At 41.3% G+C, this 27,540-nt stretch overlaps 1 protein-coding gene across 1 annotated transcript in view; it reads left to right on the top strand.

Annotated features, from left to right (window-relative positions):
• The window catches only part of sf3b3 (splicing factor 3b, subunit 3), a 31,031-nt gene extending 16,879 nt beyond the window's left edge, over positions 1 to 14,152 (top strand). Inside the window, exons 21-27 of the mRNA XM_047596460.1 lie at positions 423 to 579; positions 4,256 to 4,381; positions 5,528 to 5,740; positions 8,256 to 8,354; positions 11,634 to 11,777; positions 12,545 to 12,649; positions 12,792 to 14,152. Of these exons, the coding sequence (XP_047452416.1) occupies positions 423 to 579; positions 4,256 to 4,381; positions 5,528 to 5,740; positions 8,256 to 8,354; positions 11,634 to 11,777; positions 12,545 to 12,649; positions 12,792 to 12,932 (985 nt within the window). The 3' untranslated portion in view covers positions 12,933 to 14,152. The remainder of the gene's footprint in view (positions 1 to 422; positions 580 to 4,255; positions 4,382 to 5,527; positions 5,741 to 8,255; positions 8,355 to 11,633; positions 11,778 to 12,544; positions 12,650 to 12,791) is intronic.
• Positions 14,153 to 27,540: the final 13,388 nt, after the last annotated feature.

Below are 27,540 nucleotides of genomic sequence, written 5' to 3'. Positions count from 1 at the left end.
TGGGGCTACTGTCAAAAAAGCATCTGAAAAGGTTCCACAAGTTATTGTGCTGTAACACTAAATGTTGAGGTTCCTGAGAGGTGTGGTCTAACGTCGGACCCTGGGCTGTGAAAGTCGGCCCTCGGTGTAATAAGATGCACATGGTCTGGTTTCTGATGTTTCTCTGGTATCATTAAGTTTTTTTTTTTGTTGTTTTATGAGCATCCATGTAAACGGTTATATTTATCAAAATCATTTAAATCTCGCATACCTTCATAGCTTTGAGGCCTGTGAATATTTTGCATTTAACTCAGTTGCCCAGATTTTTGCCCATTTGTTGCTTTCAGTGCTTCATCACGTAGTTGCACGCTCATGTAGTGTTTTACTTGATTTGTTATTAATGCTCCATATTAATTTATGTGTCTGCGCTTGATATTTTCCAGCGTCGCAACGTGTCGCTTTACCAACACAGGGGATGATTGGTACGTTCTGGTGGGTGTCGCCAGAGACATGATTCTCAACCCCAGGTCGGTGGGCGGCGGCTTCATCTACACCTATCGACTGACCGGCGGAGGGGAGAAGCTGGAGTTTGTTCACAAGGTGAGTGACGTGAAATGAAAATGTAGTTTGGTTGCTTACAGCATGACTACATTTTTTTCCCCCCATTCTCCTTAGTCAGTGTTTAAGGCTGCCGATTAGGGCTGGGCAGTATGACAGGTCTGTCATGGTTGTCATGACTACGATTTTAACTAGGGATGCACCAATACATCGGCTGAACATCGGTATCGGCTGATATTCGACTCAATTACCATAAAAAAATGACCAATAGCAGTGGCTGATGTCTTGTGTTTTTGATGATGTGAGTGTTGTGCTGAATAGATGCCCTTTTGCGCATTTTCCTTGATCAGCTGGAACAAGATGTCAGTTGTGACTGCAGATGGAGTAAGTGTAGAACATTGCTACTGCTCGTCTGCCTTTGCCTATATTTGACAACATCACCATATTCAGATATAAATCACTGCTGCTATAACTTTCTCTTTCTAATGGGTTCATCCGACTTGAGTAGAAAAAGTCAGATAAAGTTGTTGTGTGACTGCCAGCTGACGATAACATGTTTCATTAGGGTAAAAGTGATTGTATCCCTAGCCGAGGAACCGGTGCTCCACAAGTGGGAATGTTTGTAGGTCATAGCTCGGGATGGTCTCACACACAAGGAATGGACTTGAAGGCACCAGGCACAACAACCCCAAATAAAGTCTAAATGACAAGCAAACTGATCTCCCTGACCGGGGCGCCGCGGGCTACACTTTGGGCAATTCCGCAGTAACTTGAGCTGGGTGGAAATTGTAAGTGCGAATCCTCCCTTGTGTGTTTGTTACCTGCTGCGGATTAACTGGGGAAATGAGTCACAACTGTTGTATTGCACCCTGGTGTCAGCCACTTTTCACTTGGGAATTTCCTGACCACTTAACCAAATATTTCAGATGAGTCTATTTGGCCCGAACACACTTTTTATTGCCCAGACATATGGATACCCAGAGGCAAAAGTGATTATAGTAGTGTTTGGATATTCCATCCGTCTGACTAAGTTGGTACCAGTCTTTTGTATCCAACCTCTAATTTCAACTTCAACGTGCCCATTTCGTTGTGTGCTTGCTGCAAAATGTCTGCGAGGTGCCTTATTGATGCACGATTCTCCCAGTTATCACCCAGTTTTAATCCCACCACACACTTCTGTCGACGGATGTGATGTCGTTAGAGTGGTTGAGCAAAGGTTTAAAGCCCTATTCGCACAGGACTCGTTTGTCTGTGACCTTAATCCCGTGCAAATCGTCCATGTCCGTGATTTGTAAAGTGAAAATTACACTGCAAATTACCTAACTTGTTATGCAGAGGTCCTCTGATAATATTAATCCAGTGCGAATTGACGTCTCTGCGGCGAGCTTTTACTTTTTCGAGACTTTTGTTTGATTTGCCGCTTTTTTTCTGCCTCTTGTCGCTTAAGAATTATAAAGGATGTGTTATAATTCAAAGCTTGTACAGATTTTAGAACGCAAAGTCGAGACATTGCTGAACTATTCACTTTAGATGGATGAAATCATTAAATCAACAATCTGGTGGGTCTGATTTAAATACCACCAGGTCATTGGTAATTTCTTCCCCCAGGATAAAAAAGTATCAAAAATTTATTTTTTTCATCCATTATAATTTTCAAAGTAATCAGAACTGTCTCTGACAGGCAGTGGAGCGAGGAGGAAAGTAGCAGAACCAGAACAGTGGACTGTAAATTTGAGTAAAACACAGAGTTTGTTTATCCTGTTTTTGAGCTATGGTCTTAAACGTTTGATCATCTGACCAGCCACCCTCTCTGCGCTGCCGTCTCTCCTTCATCCTCCTCAAAAATGAGTGTCTCAACCTTCCTCCTTGTCAGTGGCTCAAACGCGTAGGCCTCTGGGTTAGGTGATAGAAGAATCACCCTTTCTGCCTCGTCCTCTGACATTTTTTCTCCCTAAACTGCGTCTTATTCAATAGTGACCAAGGCAACTATCCCATCCAGCGAGGTAGGGGTTGACGTAAAAAATAAAGATGGCGGAGAGTACGCCCCAAAACGACCTCATAAATGCTTTTAAAAAGCTGATTTAGTTTAAAGCGGCAGATTTTTACGATGTTTTACTTCGACATTATCTTTATAAACATGTACACTTTTACTGTGTTGGTTTTATGTTTGTTTCATGTCCTCTTTAAACCTGTGGACAAAGGCTTGATGGACGTCTTTTAAAGCCCCAGTAGATCAGGTGGCATGTTTGTAAAGAGGCCCCGCAGAGACGTCAGACTCCACTTCAGCCGAGTTTACACGCAACATTGATGAAGTTGACAGTGCAACACACTCAACCATGTTTACACTCTCAAATGTACCTTTTCGATGGGTCGAAAGACACCGAACTGAGGAGAAGTCTCTTTCTGTTAAAGCGCTCTGGCAGGATTTATGTGTCTTCTGGGGCAGTTAAGCTTAAACAGGCATCAAAGCAGCGAAGGGTGCTGCTAAAAGCCACAGAAAACGCTTGTGACGTCTCTGCACACTGTTTGGAAACAAGACACTTGCAAATCCAAAACATTGTCCGCATCTAGACTTTAAGTTGTAATCAAGGAATGTTTTGGACAGGGAAAGTGGTGGAACTGGTAATTTATGTTTGTGTAATCTTGTTTGAGAGATTTCAAGATTTTTGTTGCACAAGCTCATCTTACAGAAAAAGTCTCATCGTTCTAAAGCCATCCTGTCATTCAGGTGCAACTTCACAATGCAGAGACCACAGAGTTCACCCATTTCTGAAACTCATCAGATTTTATTTTAATTCGTTCAAGTTATTACATTATACTTTGCAGATGTCCTGTAGACAGCGTATCCACAGGGTCTTAAAAAGTCAAAAATCCAATCATTTGAATTTAAGGCCTTAAAATGTCTAAAATTCTCTTAAAATCTCAAAATGTCTCAAATAAGATTTTGAAAGGTCTTAAAAATGTATTGACGTTAGTTTTACTTAAAACAAATGTATTAACTTCGGTCTCGCTCTTAAATGTTTCGGTTTTTGAGGAAGCTATAATGTAACTACTAAACAGAACTGAAGTACCTGTGCAGCCCGGTCACAATTTATCGAGCTTTGTCGAGTTTTCTTTGGCCAAGTTGTGCTAATACAACACTTACTAACGAGTAAGTTACTGACAAGCTGACTGCTCAGACTGTGAGCTGAATATTATCCTTAACATTGTAAGCTGTTGCCATACATTAACGCTAGTTATACATTTAAAGCTGTGGTTGCTGTCAGCGCCGTGACTGAGGAGTTCTGAACAAATATTAGTTCACAATAGAGAGGCTTCTTTTCTTTTTTAAGTTAGGTTAAGCATTTTGTATTCCAATGTGAAAGAACTGTGAATGAATTCATGTAGTACGTATGGATCATTTTTGCCAGTATGAATGTAAAAAGGGCCTTAAATTGTATTTATTATGGTCTTAAAGTCTTAAATGTGACTTGTTGAAACCTGCAGAGATCCTGTGTAAAGGAAGCTTAACTAAAGTCACTTTTTAAAGATCACAGATGGAGGCACCAAACTCAAATTAAATAATCGAAAGGGCCGATTTATAATGCGAGGGAGTCAACAGAGCAAACATTTAAACAAAGAGCTCGGTTCAGGCTTGTTCTATGACCTCAGGGGATCTGGAGCTTATGTCTCGTATTTAAGGGAGTGTACATATATATGTTTATTTTTTTATTTCCAGACCCCAGTCGAGGACGTGCCTTTGGCCATTGCACCGTTCCAGGGACGAGTCCTGGTCGGAGTCGGGAAACTACTGAGAATCTACGACATGGGCAAAAAGAAGCTGCTACGCAAGTGTGAGAACAAGGTAAGAACACAAAGTCCTGACTTTAGCCGTAGTGTTGTTTCAGTCCCTGCAGGTTGAGAAGTGTGACTTAACAAAGGAAATTTTTTTTTTTTTTGTGCTTGTTCAACTCTGGCTACAAAAGTCGGGTGTAGCCTCATCGTGATTGACAAAAAAGTCCAGTCTTTATGTTTATCGAATGGTTTGTTTCGTCTACAACATCAGTCACATCGATCTTAGCATTCTCCACTGCACCCCAGAGCAAACTCCTGCCTCAGTGATCGTTCAGCTCCAGGGCCATTGTTATGTAATTACAGAGGCCAAAGGCGAAAAGCCAGATTACGGGTCATTATGGTCAAATAATAGGCTTGTTTAATTGCTACTACTCGAATTAAACAAAGCTCCTTTAATGCCTTAATCTGATAAAAGAAAGCGGGTGTTAGAATAAAAGTTTATTTAACTCATTTAAATAAGCAGAACTATCACGGTACTTTCAAATTTACTATTACACGATAACCTGATCCAGTGTTTGCTGGCAACTTGCACTTTGATGTGTCCTTCTTACGTTTTTATATTTTCAAACCAATCGAAGTCAGTTATGATAGAATATTTATCGCATTGATTTTTTTGAAATTCTGAAGCACTTCAACAAAATAATCCAAAATAATCCTATCAGCACACAGGGTGTCTTTGTGTTTAGAAATCATAGCTACATCATTTGCTTCGACACGCTGAGAGATTTAGTTTTGAGACGCGTGTTTCTGTGTCAAGCATGCCGCAGGGTAGAACAGCTGGTTGAGAAAATGTGCTGTGAAGTAGACATTAACCTTGCAGGGTTTATAGCTTTTTTAACAGTCTCCTAAAAGCATTATTTTGTAATTGATTTATGAGTGTTTGTCAGGCCTTAAGGGAACACACAAAATGGCTGTAGTTCATGACTTACACCAATTATTTTGCATGGACTGTACAACAGTCTTTCTACATCCTTTCGGGTTTAAATTTATCATTTTTTTAATTAACTTTTGCCGAAGTCGTGGCTAATTTTGAAGCCGCTTGCAGAACAGATCATGTTTCATCGTTAAAATAGAAACCATACACTAGATATGCAGTTTTGTTTGAGTCTACTTCATTGGGTGTACCTCACATCTGTCTTTATTTCTCCTCCTCTAGCACGTTCCCAACCTTGTGACCGGAATCTATACCATTGGCCAGCGTGTCATAGTGTCCGACGTGCAGGAGAGCCTGTTCTGGGTTCGTTACCGACGTAACGAGAACCAGCTCATCATCTTCGCCGATGACACGTATCCCCGCTGGGTGACAACAGCCTGTCTCCTGGACTACGACACCATGGCGTCTGCTGACAAGTTCGGCAACATCAGCATTGTAAGTGCAAGGGCGAGGAGGATTTGCCATTTTTATCTATTTTGTACTTTGAGCATTTGGATATAAAGTAATATACTTTAGATATAAAGTAATATTAAAGGCTCGTTGAAGGTACAGTGGGGCAGACGTCGTAACCTACACACATAACCTATGCAGGTCTGAGCCATTTATACTTGTGCAGTCGTCAGTCTGTCTTGCTCTGTAACAACACCACCTAAACACTAGTTGGCGCTTATCTTTTTTTTTTTTTTTTTTAACATTTTTCATTCAGAAAAACAGAATACCAAAGATAACATAAATTTACACCTTTTAAACAAATTAAAATACATTACATGTTACAGGTAAAAAGCAGACATGACAGGAAATTATCATCAAATAACAGTATCCAAGACCTTGTGTACAACTTGAAAAATCCCAACACACGCTGAAAGAAAAAAAAATGTATTTATCCCCGAAGGGCAATTAGGAGGGCGAAGAGCGGTACATAAAATAAGAGCAGGAGAATAAAATAACAAAAAGAATAAAAATTTGCAAAAGTGGGCAAAAAACAGCTTATTATTTACAATGACAGACCTGCTACCAGAGAGATGAAAGAGAAAAAGAAAAAAGAAAACTGAACAGAGTTAAAACAAGGAGGTCTTCATTGTTTTACCCAGTATTTTGTTATTAAATTGTTATGTAGTTTATCCACATGTTCAGTAAATTTTCCAGCCTGAGAATAAATGTTAGTCTGTCCATTTCGAAAATATCTTGGACCACTTTCACCCAGTCTTTGACTGTAGGAGTTATCACTATCCTCGTTATCACTTTCTAACTAGCGAGAAGCATAATGTTGTATGTATATTCATTAACCCCAGATATAAGGCCTCAAACTTTGGGATGATCCCCATTAGGGCTGGGCGATATATCCATATAAAAAATATATCGATGTATTGCGCTGTGATTCTTGCTCTGGGCAAACTGCTGAGCCAGAGCTCAGTGCACTGCTCCCTGCGCCCCCGTCCCTCCTCTTTCACGCACAGAGGGGGGACGGGCTGGAGCAGACACTCCTGCAGTCTTCAACAATGTCTGCGGAGTGTGCAGAGAAGGAATTGGCTGTTAAAAGAAAAAAGTAGTGGCTCAGTAATACGGAGATGGTTCGGATTCAAAGTATCAGATGAGCAACAACGTTGCAACGTTATATGTAGGGAGAGCACTAAACAAGTTACAGCCAGGGGTGGAAGCACTACTAATCTTTTTCACCACCTAAAACTGTGGTACAAACTGCAATACGAAGAGTGTGTGAAACTGCGCTCTGCAGAAGCCCCGGCTGTAAGCCATCCACAACCCGCGAAACCTCCAGCCCCGAAACACAGCTCACTGCAAGCTTCATCTTCCTTCGTTATAGTCATCGTTATCAAAATGTTGATGCCTTTCTCATATAAATATATTTATTTTAGAAAATGGTTGGTCTATTTTACTTTATGGGCTATTCTTATTTAAGATTAATTTTTCATTTAAATGTGCACTTTATGGAGCTTTGATTTCAAAAAAGGAACTCCAGTATTTATGTTTACATTTTATTGTTCTTTGAACAGCTGAGCTTTATTTTATCCAGACAGTTTAAATAAAACTACTTGTGACATGTCATATTTGGCTTTGACTGTGACTAAACATTTGCTCTCACTTTGCAATAAACATATCGGGATATATATCGTATATCGATCTGCAGCCTAAATATATCGGGATATGACTTTTGGTCCATATTGCCGAGCCCTAATTCCCATCCCACTTGTTCCCATCATTTTTTCCACAGTCACCTTAGCTTCTTCCAAATATTTTGAAATGACTGGGCAGTCCCGGAACACATGGAATGAGTTGCCCTGTTATTGCCACAGGATCTCCAGCAAGCTGTGCATCCTCTTTGAGACATCCTTTGAGCTGGGGCTCTAAAAAAAATCAGAATATATATTCCCACCCAAATTCTCTCCAGGAAAGAGATGATGTATTTTTCCGTTGTTGTGTAATTATATTTCCCACGTCTCAAGCTGCTTCGTTATGCTACTGTCTTTCTCCCATTTCTCTTTTACACACATATATATATATATATATATGTGTGTTTAGTGTCTCCACCCTCTAGCTCTTGTGGCGCCTTGTATATGTTTCCACATCCAGGGTCTGACCTGTAACCAAGTACATAAATCTTTAGTTACCCAGATGGGTTAGTGGCCTCTCTTCTCCACATGATGCATAAATTGCAAATATCTGCAGAAATCCAGATTATTTGGACCAAAACAATTCTACTCAATATTGTACAATACTGTTACTCACAGTTTGGACCGCACTAGCCACTACGATTTACCAGCTTTTGGCTAATTGTACTAATTAAATTGAATAGCTTTCTAAAACATCAACCCAGCTCAAAACGGATATTATATCCTCTGTGCGATTTACTCCCACGCAAAATAATCTGTACACCATAGAACTAATGAGATTTAAAAAAGAAAAGGAATAACATCTCTTCTTATTCTCTCAGGTGCGTCTCCCACCCAACACCAGCGATGACGTGGATGAGGATCCCACAGGGAACAAAGCTTTGTGGGACAGAGGTCTTCTTAATGGAGCGTCACAGAAGGTAAAACCCATTTAGAGAAGAGTCAACTTTATTGTCATTGCACATGGACAGAGACAGGACAATGAAAGGCAGTTCAGCATCTAACAAGAAGTGCATTAAGCAGTGAGTGCATGTAGCATAAATAGTGTGGTATATAAGATGCATGGTACAGGTTACCTTTATAGCACATGGAAAATATTTACATATGGAAAATGTGCAGGTGAGTGAGCACAATGATCAATTGAGGTACAATGAACATGTTTTACAGATGGATTTGTGTGTTAAATGTGCGTAGACTAGTAAACAGGAACTGTAGCATAATTTAAAATAAAGGAAATGGCAGATGATAAATTGGCCAATACAAATACAGATAACGTGAGCATTAAACAGTGCATAAATAATGAGCAGTAGCTACCGAATGTTGATAAACTAGCGCAATATTAAGTACATAGTTTAGTGCAAACAGTTTCGTAAAGTGCCCAGTAGTGCAGTGGCGACGGTGTAACAGTGTAAATCCAGAGGGACAATGAGGAGTGGGGGGATGTGAGTTGATTGGCGTGTAGGGGTCAGCGGGGGGCAGAGTTCAATAAGGTCACAGATCTGAGAAAAAAAAGCTATAAAAAAAAGCTATTCCTCAGTCTGCTTGTCCGGAGGCTTTTGAAGAGTTTGCCTGAGGGCAGGAGGGGAACATATGCAGCAGTGATGATGGTGAACTCCTGCGACAGATAGAAAGGTCAGCAATCTGTCCTCCTTATATACAGGTTTCTGTCGTGTATGATTTATTTACTGGCCACTTTTATTGCCTTTTAGTTTGTGTCATCTTTTATATTTGTGTGACGTAGTGGTCTGTTTTCTCAACGTTGGTGTGTGATAAGTGAGTGAAAGAGTTTTTAATGTGTAAAGTGTTGCTTTAGGATTTGAGGAATTAATTATGTATTGAGCCCAATATAAGTGACTCAGGGCGCCTTCTGCCCCCGACTCAACTAATCTGCCTCCTCCACGGCCCCTGACCTCCGCAGACACACCACCGTCAACCACAAGTTTGACCTGCTCACAAACGCAATACGAGCTGCACACTTGGGAGAAACACACACGGCGTCACTCATCCCATATTTTAAATCCTGGTCAAAAAACTGTTTAGCACGCAGAGTGGGAAAGTCCCTCCAGTTTCAACAATATGTGCTGGTCCCAGTTGCCTTTGTGACACAGCGTTTCTCCGCTATTTCTGCCTCTGCACACATTGATTCCTTTGGAAATGTAGTGTCTATTTATAGATGCGGTTGTGGAAGCCCAGACTTTATCCGAATTGTTGAGTGTTTGCATCTGGCCAGCTGAACTGAATTATCCGTACGTGGCTGGCCTAAATGCTGTGTTACATTAAATTAGATGCATTCCACTTTCTATTCGATTAATGTAACTTTAAATGCGAAGGTCAGGGAGACACCGGTGTCTGTCGAGCGAAATGAAAGGAATAACTGTCTAAGTCTCAGATGTCGTATAGTTTGTGCTTCAGTCGTGGCGGTAGAAGTAGATTGTCACATCTCAAAAGAAAAGAAATGTAGAAATTATTAAACCACATAAATGTCACTCATACAAGTATTGGGATTTAATTGATCTACAGCTTCTAATTAAATTAAGAAAAATGGATAGTAGTATGGGACTACAGCTGCCACCGGGTCTTCACCTTCATCCCTGCAGACGCATCTTGTGGCCAAATAACAGTTTTGCTGCTGTTGGGGGTCGTGCGCCTAATGGATCCGCTTTAACCCGTGTTGACCTCTTCCCTTTCATTTCCTCAACACTTAAAAAACAATATCACCTCGTCAGCAGACCATCTTTTCCACGGGACGCGTCTGTCCACATGGTTGTTTAAGAAATGAGAAGCTACTTATTGCATCAGTTGGCGTTAAATAACTTGTTGTCAGCTGAAAGATAATCCCACGTGCAGTAATTATCCAACAGGAGGCTCGTACCTGTTTGCTTAGTTAAATCCAGGTGGGGACATTTTTTTTTTTTGACCAGGCAGTATGTATATCACAGCCTAATTAGCTTCTTTAAAAAAAAACACTTTGGACCACACTGAAATGTCTATTGTTTTATGCTTTTATTTTATTGCTTTTATTTTGCAATTCACTGACATTTCCTCTAGAGTCAAAGTGAGGTTGACTTTTATTTATTTTTTTTTTTTTTTTGATTCAGCAATTACTGAATGTCAAAGGTTTTTTTATTGTGTAATATTTTATGAGATAATAAAGGCAGTGACTGGCAAACCCACCTGCTAAACGGGACGTCATATTTTTTATCAGCTTTTTATTAGCTTTTTTATTTAGCTTCAAGTATTGGTGTGCAAATGAACCTTCTGTGTCGTGACAGAAGGTCAGTTTTCCAAAAAAGCAAGTAAGAAAGGCAGCTGGACTTGTAGAGTTTTTTGTTAGGACGTGTCCCTGTCCTCTTTTCCTGTGAGTGGTGCTCTGCATTCAAAGAGGCTACGAGTGGGCGAATTTTGTCACCACTGAGATACAGGAAGCATAAGGAGAAAAAAAAAGACTGCCTCATCACGAGAGGATGGTAGTGTGACACCGTCCTGCAGGGTTGTCCAGAGGTGCAGCTGTATTTAAAAATGAGCTGTGAATCCAGCAACAGAGACAAACTTCACTTTTAATGCTTTAATGTTAAGCTAACTAAACGCTTCCCAGTATCATCAAAAGGATTACACAGCTCAAACTTATTCCATTTCTTCCTGCGTGATTACAGTAATAGGGGGACTGCTGTTATTCCTGCATTGCCAGATTCATTTAGATGTAGCCTCAGCTACCCACCCAACACTCACAGATTTTTTTTCCTGATACCGTGCAGGCCATGTCCGTGCATCCCTCTCTTCTGTCTCACTGAGCTTTGCAGCCCACTGCTAATTTTAACCTGTGCTCTCTTGGTCTCATGTCATCAGTGTCATTTATGTCCCATTTGCGGTTCGAGTTGTCTAATACTGAGGTTTTATTGCCTCCCCAATGCTGCCTTTGTACCCTGACTATTACCTCTAATTATTAACACAGAAGCTTTTGACAGTGATTGGATTAAACTATCTGAACCAATTTCCTTCGTGACGCTGGGACTGACGCCACGTTTAATGTGCGCTGTGGAGCTGCCGTGACAGATGTTACTGGCGGCCGGGACCCGAGTTAGTCATACATCTGTCATGTGGTAATTTTCAACGAGAGCAACTAGAGACGGATGAAAGTGAACAGTTGGATGACAACTAAAACAATGTCTCTCTCTCTCTCTCTTTCTGTCTCTGTCCAGGCTGAGATCATAATGAACTACCATGTAGGAGAGACGGTGTTATCTCTCCAGAAAACCACTCTGATTCCTGGAGGTTCAGAGTCCCTGGTCTACACCACGCTGTCCGGAGGCATCGGCATACTCGTCCCGTTCACTTCACATGAGGTAAAGCACAAACGCGGTATAGCACTCTTAGAATCTCACACACCGATCAGCCACAGCATTAAAACCAACTGACAGGAGAAGTGAAGAGCTTTAACCATCTTGTGACAGTTCAGCGTTCTGATTTTTGACAACTTTTGACATGTCCCACCCACCTGGACCAGACCAGACGCCCCCACCCCATAGCAATGACACTGACGCACACAAAACCGGTTTAGGAATAACTAAAGGGAAAAAAAAAGGTGTAGACCTCACCTTTAGATTCGAAACTGATCAAGTATCTGTTGGATGATCCACAGAGGCCCCTCCCCTCAACCCACAGGTCCCAAAGACCCCCACTAACAAAATGTTGTTACCAGACACCACAGGACACCCTCACAAAGCCCATGTCTATTCTCTAATGAGTCATAACTGTTTTGGAGGCACAAGGGAGACCTACACAATATTAGGAAGGTGGTCCTAATGTTTTGCTTGATCAGTGTACACCCACACGCACCATTTTGAATGATGCAGAAAACATTCTCTACATTTCGTCATAGAATCGTGTTTTGATCCTATAATCTTTAAACGTTGGGTCTGTGAAGGTTCTCAGTCGTCCAGGTCATGTTAATCCAAAGGTTGTTTTAAAGAAAAAAGGCAACTTTTATAGTTTTAAGAGTTTGAGTTGAGCAAGTTTCTGATGTTTTTTACCCACATAGTTCAGGATTTAAACCTGAAGAAGCTACTTTTTTAACCATTTCTGTTTATAACCGTATTATTCTTTTCTCCAGGACCACGACTTCTTCCAGCATTTAGAGATGCACATGCGCTCCGAGTTTCCTCCGCTCTGTGGCAGAGACCATCTCAGCTTTAGATCGTACTACTTCCCAGTCAAGGTTGGTGTTTTTCTTTTCATTTCCTTGTTGATAAAGATCTAATCTTCATATTTTGCACATTTCTATCGCTTTCACTTTGACTAATTTGCACGAAACGTGACAGTGATTATTTTTTTTTTTTCCTTTCGCTGTTCTGCTCCAGAATGTGATCGACGGAGATCTGTGCGAGCAGTTCAACAGCATGGATCCTCACAAGCAGAAAAGCGTGGCAGAGGAGCTGGACAGGACGCCACCCGAGGTCTCGAAGAAACTGGAGGACATTCGCACTCGCTATGCCTTCTAATCACACACACACACACACACACAGCAGAGGGACAAAAGAATACATTTATTTTACCAATTCATCCGTTTTTAAATACTGTGACACACCAGTCCGTGCAGTGAAACCACAGACCCCCTTCAGGGTTTCGAATTGAACGCCATTAAACAGTCGACTTTCCTCACACACACAAACAATGCTTGGAAACACACATTGGTCACGTATGACGCAACTTGCAGTCGTCTTTCTAGCTAACTCAAGTGTCTGCGACGGTACACAAGCAGCCAGCCACAAAGCTGAGCACGGTAACGCTGCACCATGTTCAGACTGCGTTACTAAGAATTCACTGGCAGTTGTTCACACCTGCTTTGTGATGATGTTTAGCGGAAACCACACGCACGCAGGTCTTAATACCCCATTACGTGGAAACATGACAATGCTCATCATTCTGGTAACATTGCCAAATTTGTTTGCCCACACTTTTTTTTCTCTTCACACGTACGACCGTGTGAACTTTCGCATACAGCTGTGGTAAAGTGATTCCCGCGCGCTCCAACAACACGAGCAGATTCTGCACCGTCATCTGCGCAAACGCTGAACCAAAACCATCCGCTCATCGTCTCCGAGCAGGTGCGCACACGTTATTTAAGGACTTTTTTTAGATGAAACTCCAGTAGGAAGGTTAATTATTTCCTAATGTACACAAAGTGTAGATTGATTGCTTATTTCATGCCTGGACTTTGGGAATATTTTCTTTAGAGAGAAGTATTCTTTGCGTGTCGTCTGATATGAAGAAAACGAAACACGTTTTTTCGTATGGTGTGATTATTTTAATGTGTGTTAATTGCAGCGATCAGGTGTGACGCATCTGCCTTTGTCCCACGTGTCGTCAAACCTTCCTTTAGCCCCTCGACCTTCCCGTATTTTCGATTCCCCGGCCTCATTAAAGCACATTGCTTACCCCCCCGAGAGCCAAACAGAAGCTGACCTCTAACTGAGTTTGAACCTCGGGCCACGGTTCAAGAAGTGTTTCCATACTGTGGCATTAGAAGAACTCAGACTAAATAAGCGGGTGGAGGAAGAAAAAAAAAATGTCCAAGGTTTGCACTGGGTGTTGTTCTTGTCCTGTAAATTCCCAACCTCAGCCACAAACATAGCATTCCACGGTAGTCACTGAATTCAGGGGTTTTGTGGGACAGGGGCAGTGGTCTGTTTTTTGTAAATAAAGCTGTTTTTGTACTTTATAATACCATGCGTTTGCGTGTCATTTTTCTGCCTCGCTGCGTGTGTGCGGAGAGTCACCGCTCAGCCAGAGGGTTTGTCAATACAGTTGACTACATCTTGAACACATTAGCAGCACAGTAGCAAGTTATTAAGTGCTGTGGGTTCAGAAGGAAGCAATGTGTGTGTCTGTTTTTGGTTAACGGACAAATTGCTCCCTTTTGATGGGATTGATTTAAACCTTGCAGAGAGAAGAGTCTGTGCTCTGCACCGAACAGCTGTGTTTTAAGATGACATACGCGGTAACTATGGGGAAGATTTAGCATTTTAAGATTTACTTGTCACTTCTCTTAACGTATTTACAACGAACAAAGTTGTGTTCATCTCCAGTGCAATAAATATCCATCTCTACGTAAATATATCGATTCGTTTTATGGTTGGGTTTAGGATGTGTATGCACCCATCAAGCATAACATTATGACCACTGACATGAGACGTAAGTAACATTAAGCATCTTGTGACTATACGATGTTCTGCTTGGAAACTTTTGGACCTGGCGTTCGTGTAGATGTTACTTAGACATGTAGCACCCATCCCGTAGCAATGACACAAAAATGGTTTTGAAACAAATAAAAGAAGGAAAAAAAAAAGGTGTTGACCTGGCCTCCAAATTCACAGGATCCCAAACTGATCAAGTATCTGTGGGATGATCCACAGAGACCCAAAGACGCCCACTTACAACATTTTGTTACCAGTCACAACTGTTTTGGAGGCACAAGGGAGACCTGCACAATATTAGGAAGGTGGTCATAATGTTATGTTTGATGGGGGTAGTTTTTGTAGTGACAATAAAAAAAAAAGCACGATTATAGAAAATTAATGAATAAATTATTATTATGAATTTAATACTGCAGCTTTTCCTAATATAATAATATGTTTCAGTGAAATAAATTGTAATGAAATAAGTTACTATGGTGATGGGCCACCGTGTGAAGCCGTAGGATCTCCCATTAGATGTTCAAAGTAATGACCGTAAAGGCTGTAGCGTATCATTTTCCAATCATTTTCCTACCGGTCAAACCATTCAGTGACCCAGAAACCTTTCCTCCCGGAACAGACTGCTCCTCTCATGACTCATGATGTTTCAGATGGGCAATAAGGTTTTATTGATACCGACGCCACTATCGATTCTGCTTGTCCCTTATCAATTCCTCCTGTGAAGCTTTGGTCTAGAAAAAGTAGGCGTTAGTGGTTTTGTGTAAACAATAGAAATTTTATTGAGTTTCTAAACTAGAGATAAGAGCTGGTGTAAAAAAAAAAGCAAAAAAAAACACTAGCTCTTCTCTGCTGAGACTTAGCAGCAGCTGCACTGGTTGACCTGAGATTGTGGAACACATGCCACTCTCTGTATTTAATGCCTTGCATTGTCGACAAGTGCTTCATCATGTTTGTGGTGTTTTTTTCCCTTCCTTGAAATTATGGTGCTGCATAAGTTGCAGGTTGCACTGCTACAGGCCCTTCTGGTGAAGTGAAACTACTCTGGACCACAATGATATAAAGTTTCAGCATGAAAAGTATCGATACGGGGAATGGATGAGCATGAAGGCTTATGATATCAATGGATTGAACCAGTCGGTACCGACTCTTTTCAAAGAACTGGGTATCGATGCCTCTTCACAACAGGATGAAAGCGATCAATCAGAACAACGTTGACCTTTAAAATGCCCTCACAGCACAATCAAGCCCCTGTCCCCTCCCTGCGCGGGTAGATCAGGGTGAGAACGCGCACGATGACTCATCTGTGCCCTTTTTCCACCTCTCGGCGGTCGACAAGTGTCTTTGGTTTTAACACTGCTGAGCTTGCAAATTCATATATGTGATGAGGTGTTTGTGCTCTTCAGCAGTGTTAGAATCACTCTCTGTGTAATCGTTGATCGCGTCCTGCGCCGCAGAGGAGATTCTGTCACATTCACGATCATTCATTTTATATGTTGTCTTTATTATCTTTTTTATTATTTTATTATCTATGTTTTATTTATTTATTGTTGAAATTAATGGACTGATCTCGAACGGTGCATGTGTGAAACACATCTATCTATCTATCTATCTATCTATCTATCTATCTATCTATCTATCTATCTATCTATCTATCTATCTATCTATCTATCTATCTATCTATCTATCTATCTATCTATCTATCTATCTATCTATCTATTCCCACCAACGCACAAGTGTGAAATCTACAGTTTACGACTGATGCTTATCCTACAAATCCAATTACACTCACTTCCATCTAGTCTTTGAAGGCCACCTGTGTTCTCCAACAATGAACCCTCTCAGTAACAGTCACAGATGCGGCAGAGCTGACACTTGATCAGTTTCATGGTGCAGCGAGCGCGTGTCGAGGTTTCTCACTTTAACCCTTTAAAGCCTGAACGTATCTGTGATATGTTAAAGCACGCGGTATTTTAATTACCGTAACTCGCGGTGGTTTGCTCTGACAAAATTCAAAGTGTGGCTGAACAATGGGAAGTGCTTTCGTCTGGAAGACCTTTGTGATATCTAAAGGGTACAACTAACTTTGATTTTTCTTTTACCAACAAATTCCTCCGAACATCTCTCCCCGGTCACTCCCCAGCTGACAGCAGCGGCGCGGCACCGTGATTGCAGCTTTTTTTTCCACAGAAAGCGCAGTGTTCAGCCACACTTTGAATTTTGTTCCTCGATGAGTTACGGAAATTTTATGCGCAGGCAGATGTTAAGGTCTTTAAGGGTTAAGTTCAAAAGAGTGCACAAATATGTACATCTTTCACCTTCACTGGCCTTGGAGCGCTGTGCAGGTGCTTAATCACCTTAATAACTCACATCTGATGAGACCTTATAAAGGGCCTCTTGAAGAGGCCTAGGACTAACTCTGTAACTGTGTCACGTGTCTCCACTTTGTGCTGTGGCGCTCCAGCTGGACTGTATTACTTGTTAAACCAACAAACACACCAAAACCCAGCTAGACCAGACCAGGCACCGCCACCCCATAGCAATAGCTGCATGTCTACAGCTATTTCTACAATTGTTTCGCAAAATAAAAGCGGATTTTTCTGAAATTTCAATAAAGTACAGTTGTACGTGTTTCCATTGAAAGGTGTTGCAGCTGGTTGCAAATGAGCTGCAACTCTATTCACATGAACTGGACACATGACAGGTAATTGTGGAAAAAAGTGTTTCCATTGCACTTTTGCAATACACTTTTATATCGATATGCCTGAAAAACCACCTCATGAGAGCGTAAAAGCGATATTCAAGAGGTTTTCTCTGATTTTCTCTGGGTACTCCGGTTTCCTCCCACCTCCAAAGACAAGCTGGTCAGGCTATTTGGCGTGAGAGTGAATGGTTGTTTGTCTCTGTGTTAGGCCTGTGATAGGCCGGTGACCTGTCCAGGGTGTACCCCGGCTCACTCCCAATGACAGCTGGGATAGACTCCAGCAACCCCCGCGACCCTAGTGAGGATTAGCGGTGGTAGAAGACGAGATGAGATGAGGTTTTGTGCAGCTCTAGGGGTAATGGATTCAGCTAATGACACTCCTTGATGGCAGCAGCAGCCATTCCCAGCATAATGCAGACTGACTAGACACACTGAACCAGTTCAGGAACAATTAAAAAAAAAGAAAAAACATGAAAAATAGCACATGGTGTTGACGTGGCCTCCAAACTCACTAGATCCCAAACTGATCAAGTATCTGTGGCATGAAAGACCCCCACTAACAACATCTTGTTTTCCAGACACCACAGGACGCCCTCAGAAGGCCCATTTCCACTCTCTGGGGAATCACAAGTGTTTTGGAGGCACAAGAGAGACCTACACAATATTAGGAAGGTGGTCATAATGTTATGCCTGATCAGTGTAAAGTCCCGATAACTAATTTGTGATTGTCAGGATTAAAGGCTGCAGGTCTATCCCCGTGCTTTGGGATGTTTACCAATGGGTTCACTGTGCTAAAATACCCGACAAGTTGTTTGTTGCGATAGTTGTTGTTGCGATAGCCAATAAGACAGTGTGCTCATTAGTGAAGTTTAGAGGAGGCAACTCGTGTCTTTTCTTGCTTCCTAAAATGTTAAACTAGACGCTTGAAGTCTTCTCCCCTGACCTACCATGTGAAGTGTCTTACTCGTGGTAGAAAAACAGTACATCACATATGTATGTCACATATCTCTGCGTGGTTTTCCCGATGACATGCCTGAAAAAGAAGGTTTCTGTACAAAGTACAAATAAGGAGTGAAGATCCCTGTGAGTAGTTTTTCCCGCTCACGTGGCGCGACAGCCGGAGGACATCTTCTGTCCACGGTGCTTTTCTCCGTCGGGCTGCTATGCAGCTTCGGAGAGCGGGCTTTGTTTGTCTTGGAATTACATAACAACAAGTATAATTGTTTGTCACACATAAGAATAACAAACACTCAGCTGAACCTGGTTAGACTAAAATGTTCCCATTTAGAACAATGAAGTCTGTCCGCGTGGACAGTCTTTTTTTAAAAAAAGAAATATGTAAAATATTGTTTGTCCTGAGAAGATGTGGGGGTGGGGGTGTCATAACTCTCACATTCTGCTTTAAATTTTCACTTCAAAATGACCTCAATTTCAGAGGAAGTGCTGGATGATGGAGACGAACGATGGAGGTGGAAGTTGACATTTGGTGACTTTGGGAGAAGGAGAGCGGAGGCTGGAGTTTGTTCCCGAGCTCAGAGTGGACCAAAGATGGAGCTGGAGGGGTGAGGCTGAAGGATGAATGGGTTAAAAGTGTAACAATAGGTTTGTTAGGTAATTAGAGAGCAGGAGGTGTCGCCCTGCCTCTGAACCATAGTAAACTTTATTTAACGCTGTTCTTCACTAATATACCAGTAATTTTTACATTTTGTGGTGTGACTGGTATCTGTTTTTTCTGAAGGGGGGGAAGAGCTGTTTGGCATGAAGTTGACTTTGACTTTCATCCTATTCGAAGTAAATTGACATTTGGAAATTCCTCCTTTCCTTTCAAATATGCCCACTGCTGCGTTGAAACATGTTTAACCGCCTGAGACCTGAGCTTTAGTTTGCTATGCATTTTTAACTTCTCCAAGGTATGTGAGACAGTAGAACCTGAGAAGTATAAAAAGCAACTAAACAGGAAGTCTTTTTTGGAAAAAAAAATGATGTCCTTATATGTGGACATGGGGCTTATTTTAATGTATATTGTAATAAAGTCACTGATATTTAACAAAATCTAAAACTGAACAATGAAACTGAACTGCAATCAAGTCAATATTTTAGATGATCTTGGTCATATCCAAGACTGATCTGAAAAACAAAAAAAAATGCCCCAGCCACCCAACATTAGTTTTATGGAGAACTGCAAATTTTTTATGTTTTTTTATGGGTTTTTTTCACCAGCTAAAACAACAGTGACTTCAAGTAATCAAACCTGCATTTAAGCATTTAAAGAGTTAAAATTCCTCAAAATTATTTAATAATAATAATTTATGCAGAAAAAAATCAAAAATATTAATCCATTGAGTTTTTGTAGCAGTTTCATGGACGTTTGTCTGCTAATGTTACAAGAGGATAAAAAAGTTTCACAATGTTCTATTAACCAATTATAATTATTTATTTATTTTTTTAATTTCAAAATTTGTAGATTTGTAGATAGATTGTTACAAAAAATTGTGCCACATGCACTAACAGCCTAAATGGCAGCCAAATGAAGAGGAAAATGATGCCCAAATGGACAAAAATGTCCCTAACGCTGCCTGAAGGCTAAGGATGTAAATGAAATGTAACATTTGTGGCGGCACCAAAAGGGAACTGACATTAACTTCACTATCGCCAATTTCGTTTGTTGACCAACCACCACAGCTCGGTGGTCTGTGTCCAGGCGAAAGGTCAGAGGTCACACATCTGGGATAATAGCGGCTCATTTGTCACACCAGCATTCCAGAGCCACCTCTACGTACTGTAAGTCTTTTTACAGATGCTCGAAGCCACGAAGCTTCACTGCAAAGTCTCTTTACTGTCAAGCTTCAGTACTTCATGTGCACTTTCTCCTGGAGTGGTACAATGCCTCTACTTTCGGGCTCTATCGTAGTCGCTGTGCGCGCTGCACCTCCTCAATTACATAACTGCATTGTGATGAATGTTTTCGTTTAATCTCAGAATTGTTTGTGTTTTGTGAGGAGATATTGCTCAAGGGACATTGTTCTGTAATTTTAGTTTGTCTTACTGTTGTGGCTGCCGGACGCTGCCTGAGAACAGTGGCGTTGTGTGTGTTCTTTTCAAGTTTTCAACACAGTTTTTCCTGTAAATCAAGCAGTTTTTAGGATATTTTCACGGTTTCTTTTTAGAGCAACTGAAAAATTGAATCCTCCAATTATGTGAATGCCTTTTTTTTTAACCCAATCAGATTAATCCAAACATGAGTTGTTCTATTATCCAAGTAACTCAGAGCTATTGAACTAAATCAGATAAAATGACCAGCTTAGGCCGCAAATGTAAATAAGCACAAAATGCCAAATTAACTTAATATTGTAACATGCTAAACTAATTTGTTGTGACCTTTTGCCAGTCTGTCTGATGGAAATTTTAACATTTTCCCACTGTTGTGGCTCCTGAACGCTCCCTGAGTTGGAACGGTTTTGGAGTGTGCTTAATCTTTTTTTCCCCAGAGAGCCACTAAAACCATGACTGTGAACAAATGGAGGAGATTTAAGATGACTGTCACTCTCCACAGGAGTCGTCCAACAGCAAAGATCACTCCAAAAGTAAGATAGCATAATAGTGTGAGATGTCACAAAGGAACCCAGGGTAACTCCTAGGCAACTAAAGGCCTCTTTCACATCGGTTAATGTTAATGTTCATGAAACCGACCTCAGCAGAACAATAAACAACCATGGTGTGCATGTCAGAGTGGCAAGGACAAAGACACTGCTCTCTAAAAAGAACATTTCAGCCCATCTACAGCTTTGTAAACATCATGTGGACAAACCAGAAGACTCTTGGGAGAACGTTTCGTGGACAGATGAGACCAAAGTAGAAAAGTTTGGTTTAAATATAGTGTCTCTTTGGGGGATGAAACAACACTGCATTCCAGTATCTGAACCTCATCACGGCACATTTTACCATCATAGATTAGATTAGATTCAACTTTATTGTCATTTCATAAAGCAACGAAATGCAGTTTAGCATCTAAGCAGAAGTGCAATAAACAGTAAGTGCATGTAGCATAAATAGTGTGGTATATAAGCAGTGTGGTACAGGTTGTTTTTATAGCATATGGATGATAAATTAGGTGATACAAATACAGATAAAGTGAGCATTTCACAAATAATAAGCAGTAGGTACTTAATGTACCTAACAGTCTTTAGTCAGAAAGGAGGAGGAGTTGAGGGATGTGAGAGGATTGGTTGTAGGGGTCAGCGGAGAGCAGAGTTCAATAAGATCACAGCTCCGGGAAAAAGCTTTTTGTCAGTCTCCTGGTCCTCGTTGAGGCTTTTGAAGCATGCAACGCAGACGGTGCTTCTTCTGGATGTCCTCAAGTGTAAGGAGTGAGACTTCCTGTGCTGCACCGGACAGTTTTCACCACAAGCTGTAGTCATTTGTCCTCCGCGACAGAGCAGCTCCCATACCAGACTGTCAGTGTGTTTACATGCACGGTCTAATGGAACTATGCTCAAGCTATGCTCCAACAACAGAGAAACAGAGAAAATTGAGTAACTGATGGGAATATGTCCTCCTGCCGGTTAATTCGGACCCCATTCCAGATGACCTTATCCGTCACATAATAAATAAGAGTTGTTCATGTGGCAAACCGGCATTTCAGACAACAACAACACGGATAATAGTGCATCTTTTCTATCTCATGAGGCTCTCACTGACAATGGCTTTGCTAGAGCATCATTCATGGGGAAAGTGGTTTAGGTAGACAGTCCCTCCCTTAATGTCAGGTAAGTATCCAGCCATTTATGGTTTAAATGGTTTTACCCACAGAGTTTCCTATTTAAACCTCAACTCAGTCACTTCAAGTCTCTTAGAACTGAAGAAGCTACTGGGATGAGCAGTGAAATGTCCTCAAGAAACTCTACAAGGCCAGTTGCCTTTTTTAAAACGCCCCTTGGATGCATATTGTGGAACGATTCTGGAAGTTTAAGTCCTGCCCTTAATTCAACAGAAATGTTGTGGTAGGACCTGAAGCAAACAGTTCATGTGAGGAAACCCACAACCCCAACATCTGAGAACTGAAGTGGTTCTGTTCTGAGGAATGGGCTAAAATCCCTCAGAGCTGCTGTAGACAGCGGATCAGCAGTTACCAGAAATATTTACAGTGGATAAATGGAACCATGAATTCTGCTGTCTACCACAAAATCCTGAACTAGAATGTCCGGCCATCTGTTTGTGACCTCAAACTGAAAAGAACTGGGGTTCAGCAAGTCCACCTCTGAATGGCTGAAGAAAAACTAAATGAAGACTTGGGAGTGGCCTAGTCAAAGTCTGAATGATCTGATCTATAAATCCTATTGAGATTCTGCAGCATGACCTTAAAAAGGGTTAAGGTTAGGGTTAGGGTTAGGCAGTCACTTCTTCACACGGATCCAAAAGTTTGGAGACACCTTCTCATAGAACTGAATGAGAAGGTGTGTCCAAACCTTTTACTGGTAGTGTAGGTTTGGATTGTGTTTTCCTTTGAAAAACCTTGATTTAAAAACAGCAATTTTTTCAATCTTGAAAGTGTTTGATCTGAAGCATTTAAGAGTGACAACCATGCAAAAAAGTAGTGCTGCACAAGGGATTCTGCACAAATAAATGCAAAAGTATATTATTTCGGTTTCATTTGTTTGATTGGATTGTGTACTTTTTAAATACAGTTCATGGTCAATAATACTGATCACATCAATTAATTCTTATTTGCTTTAAAGGAACATTTGTGTTTTCTAAAACCCTAACAGCATGTGAGGCATGTGAAGCGTCCTGTAGAGACTCCCCATCATTGTAACAAACCTAACCTAATCCTCGACTTAACCTTTAAGATCCTTTACGAGTGATATGTGATGCTCTGTACCTCCGTGTCAGGAGAACACCCCCCCTCTGTGCTTTATTTGAGCAGAGTGGATTCATCGTGTGCTTTTTTCTTTACATCGCCACCTTCCAGGGTAACAAATTATAGCCCTGCCAAATGCTTGGCATTTCAGTGGAAGTGAATAGAGTCTGACAAGTGTGCGTATGTAAAATGAAACAGAGACATCACAACCAGTTTTCTAATGAATAAATTTGTCTCTTCTTACCCAGTCTCCATGTGACTTTAACGGCTGGAGGTAACAGCATTTTTGAAGCACAGTTTTCCAATTTGTGACCAAGTACTACAACAGCTGAACCCATTTTTTAATGAATTTCCAAGCTTCTGTTTTTCAGACCACCAGCGATTGTTCTATTTTGCATTTAATACAAAATATTAGCTTAATATTTTAAGGGAATATCCAAAACCTGAAACAAAGGCAAGTGGACTTATTGTGTTTTTTCATGATGTTCACCACCCAGGTACTCAATTCTCAGTGACTGGTAGGGAGTTGTGGTTTCATTGTGAACACCTTTGGGCGGCGGGGTTAGGGTTAGGGTTAGGGTGAGGGTGAGGGTGAGGGTGGTCTGTGCCACCAGATACTTCCTCCACTTCCTCCTCACACTTAGAACTGAAGAAGCGGTACACTCGAAAAACAGTCCAGAAAAACTGCTCAGCTTCCGAAACCCTCCTAGAACTTTCCTTTGGAGGTGTAGTCGTAAACTATTATTGCATAACACATTACACTTTCACAGATGGCTGAATGCTGCACCGCAATAATACCAACAGTAACAAACAAGTTAAGTGATGCACAGTGTGAGAGGTTTCTCCCAGAAATATAGCCTGATAACATGTATTTTTAACTTCAGCTGGGGGCAGCGAGTTACCCGAAGAACAATTTGACGTTTTAAATAACCGAATGAGCTTCAGCAGTAACTGCTAAGCAGGTGGTAAGTGAGAGCAGTATGTCACAATATTTTGTTTCCTTCTTTTGGTTGAAGGAATGAAAGGTTGACCACTGGTATTTGCTGATCTGCTGGAACTTGTGTCCTTTCTAAACCGTAGTCCACAAAATCAAATTTGTTGATGCATGTAATGTTTTTTTTTTGTTTGTTTGTTTTGTTTTGTTTTGATTTTTTTTTGCCTTAAATAAGTTAATTTAGTTTATCCTGTCCTGAGACGTCCAAGTGGAGACGACAGGTCCTGCAGATTAATGCATTTGGCGAGTGTGTGTGTGCAAGTCATTTGCAGAAAGTAGAAACAGCCCGGACCAAACATTTTGAAAAACATTTAAGAAGATTAGACGTTCAAAACACCCAAACACCCAAAATAAACAACACTTAAATCTTAAAGTAAAACAGATGCATTGCTGAATGAATACCTGATGACTATGAAGCCTGGAAGGCACAGTCTGACTCAGCCCCGGCTTTTGGCTCCGCTTATGCACGGTTGACATTCTTTTCGTTTTCCTATCAGTCATCGTTACAACTCAGGGGAGTCTACATTTCCCGCAGCTGTTGAAGGTATTCGGATGAGTGACTCTCCAGGGGAGGTAAGCTGGAACCCACTGTGATAAAACCACCACTTAATGTGTCAGAGAGTCCTGCAACTCTCTGTGTGAGTCAAGAGTTTCCGCATCCTGTAAACATTAATTACAGGAATTACCTTGTTTGCAGAGCAGGTTTTCTGAAAGAGACCTCGTATTTGTCTTGACAATGTACCAGACTCTGTGGGGCACATCTCCTGCAGTCTGGATATCCCCTCTGATTGAGCTTTCAGCGGGTCAATAAAAAGCACCACAGTGTTGACACTGTTTCTACTAAATGTAGCCTATATCTTTTTTTTTTTTTAAGTGCCATCTATACAATCAATCACAGCTGGAAACTCTAAATAAAATAAATGCACATAAATGAACTATTGCTTAGACTGATACTATTCTGTGGCACTCCTCTTTGAGAAGTCTGGTAGTGAGGACTGACAATGTTGTTAAGATAAATAATGGATGCAGAAAAATGGAAACACTCAAAAACATACTCATTTCGTTAAATAAAAAACATCCAATAAGGTTTCTAAATATTTTCTCCCGACCAAGATGTCTGCAAAGTATCTGGCTTCAATATGAACTGACTCTGCAAGAAAAGGACACACCATGTCTGCTACCGCATTCTGCAAGTCTGCAAGATTCAGCTTAAGACCAGGGGTTGGATGCTCCTGAGAACATCATGCGTGATGTAACCTGTCATCATCGGATGTTTTGGGTCTTTCAACATCATTCACTTTTTGACATGCGGCCCAGCTATGGTTGATCAGACCTGCCTTGCGATCACATCACATTTACTTCTCCCCATGGATCTCCTCTCTTGATCCAGAGCCATCTTGCGGCTTTCTCTGCTTCCTCAGTGATGTTCTTGATGGCTGTTCTCCTCTACACTCTGGTAATTCCCAGTTCAATAGAGTTCAGTAGAGTGATTGCCCTGCAAACCCTCTGCAGCCAACCTCAATGGGGAAACACCTCGCCCTTCAGCCCTGGTTGCTGCAGTGGATAACCAGGCCTTCATATTTGGTCCTCTTTTTCTCGTGGGCCTCCCACGATGCTATCAGTTGCATAAGGAGGATGTTTTTGGTTCCCTCTGAGACCAGGAGGATGCCTGGATGTCCTCGGGTTGGTGGTGACAATATACTGGCTGAACTTCAGCTGTTTTTCTGAGTCCACGGAGAGCTGCCAGTCCAGTGCTGTTGAGAGGAGTTCTGCTGGGTCCCTGGCTCCTGAGGTTCATGACAGCTTCTGTCTAGATGGAAACTCAGGATAAGCTGAAGAAAAACTGATTCACAGTGTTTGTTGTCATAATAACTCACTCAGTGTCAAGCTGGACTGGCTTTCTGAAACAGAGTTTCCTTTAACGGACCCCTGCCCTCCTTGCAGTGCCTCTTTTTCCTGTTTTGTGATTATTTCCTATTCTTGCCTCTTGTTTTGTCTCCTGCCTTTGAATTGTCACACATTCCCATTCGGCTCAACTGCGCTCTGTATTTAGTGACAATTGGAATATGTGAGCATGTTAGTTAACTCATTAAATTAAGAATGTGAACAATACAAATCTGCATATAAAATGCAGTAGACCACACAGAAGAAAGAAAAAAAAAACAGTTAACCCCGTCCCCGTCTGCCTTTCTGCCAAGCGGGAGGAGCACTTAGTGCACGTCATATTAGGGCGTAAGTAAAGATCAATTCAGTCCAGTTTCTGTTTGACTTCATGTTGTTGTTTTTTTTTTTGGGGTCAAGAGGATTACGACTGCCTCTAATTCTCTGCAGATGCTCCACCATGTGCTCCACCCAGCTCTTCATCTTTGTCTGTGTCTGCTGGTGTCGTGCATTTTAATGGGTGCGTCTGGAACCGCGTGAGAAACGAACCGGCAGTGGGTCACGGTGGTTACGGTGGTTACGGTGACCGTTTAAGGTGATGCACCTAATGACGACACTGAGATATTCCACAAAGAACAGGAATGAGTCACTTCCTGTTCAAGAATGACATTTGTTGTACTCATTCGTAGTTCTGTGCAGGGTTGGTCTCGGTAGCAAGGAAAAATAAGCGCACCATGTTTTCCATTAAAAACATATTCACATTAAAACTGACATTGGAACAACTGATGATGTAATGTTCTAATGATGTTGACATAGCGAAAAATGTTGGCAAGTGTAAATGCAAGAATATAACTGCATCAATCTCATATAAAGTTGACACCCTGTGGTGTTTAACTGTGAAGACAAATGCAAAAACAGCAAACAACAAAAAAAGTTGGCAAATGTACAAGCCAGCACATGTTTTTGGACTAATGGCAGTCATGTGGTTAAAACCAAATCCTGAGAACAGTATCTGTCACTGGAGCTGTTAAAGGGTCCTATATGGTTCATCTAGTCAGTGTAAGATGACAGCTACTGATGCAAGACCATTAAAGCTGTCCAAATGAGTCCAATGCATCATACAGAAGAGGAGAACTACAATGTGAACAGAATAAAGAAGTGAAATGTCTCTTTTCCAAGCTGACCTGAAAAAAAAAAAAAAAAGTTTCTGTACAGAGACAGAGCCGTGGAAGACTGTTTGAGAGATTTGGGTAGGGGGCTACGTTCCATTGTGCACAAAATGAAAGGTGAGACGGGTCAAGAGTAGGGAGGATACGGGAAGGAGGAAGATTCTAACAGTAATGTCCAACTTCTCGTCCAGCTTCTTCACCTTAGGTCTTTTTTAGTTTATTCCTCAAAGCCGTGCGGAGTCGACCTAGCTACAGGCTGAGAGGATGGAGACCTCGCATTGTTTTTTTTCTCCAGCAGACTTGGACTTTTC

Source organism: Mugil cephalus, chromosome 10 (assembly GCF_022458985.1).
Source record: "Mugil cephalus isolate CIBA_MC_2020 chromosome 10, CIBA_Mcephalus_1.1, whole genome shotgun sequence".
Lineage (NCBI taxonomy): Eukaryota > Metazoa > Chordata > Actinopteri > Mugiliformes > Mugilidae > Mugil > Mugil cephalus.
This window is presented reverse-complemented; position numbering and strand designations above follow the sequence as displayed.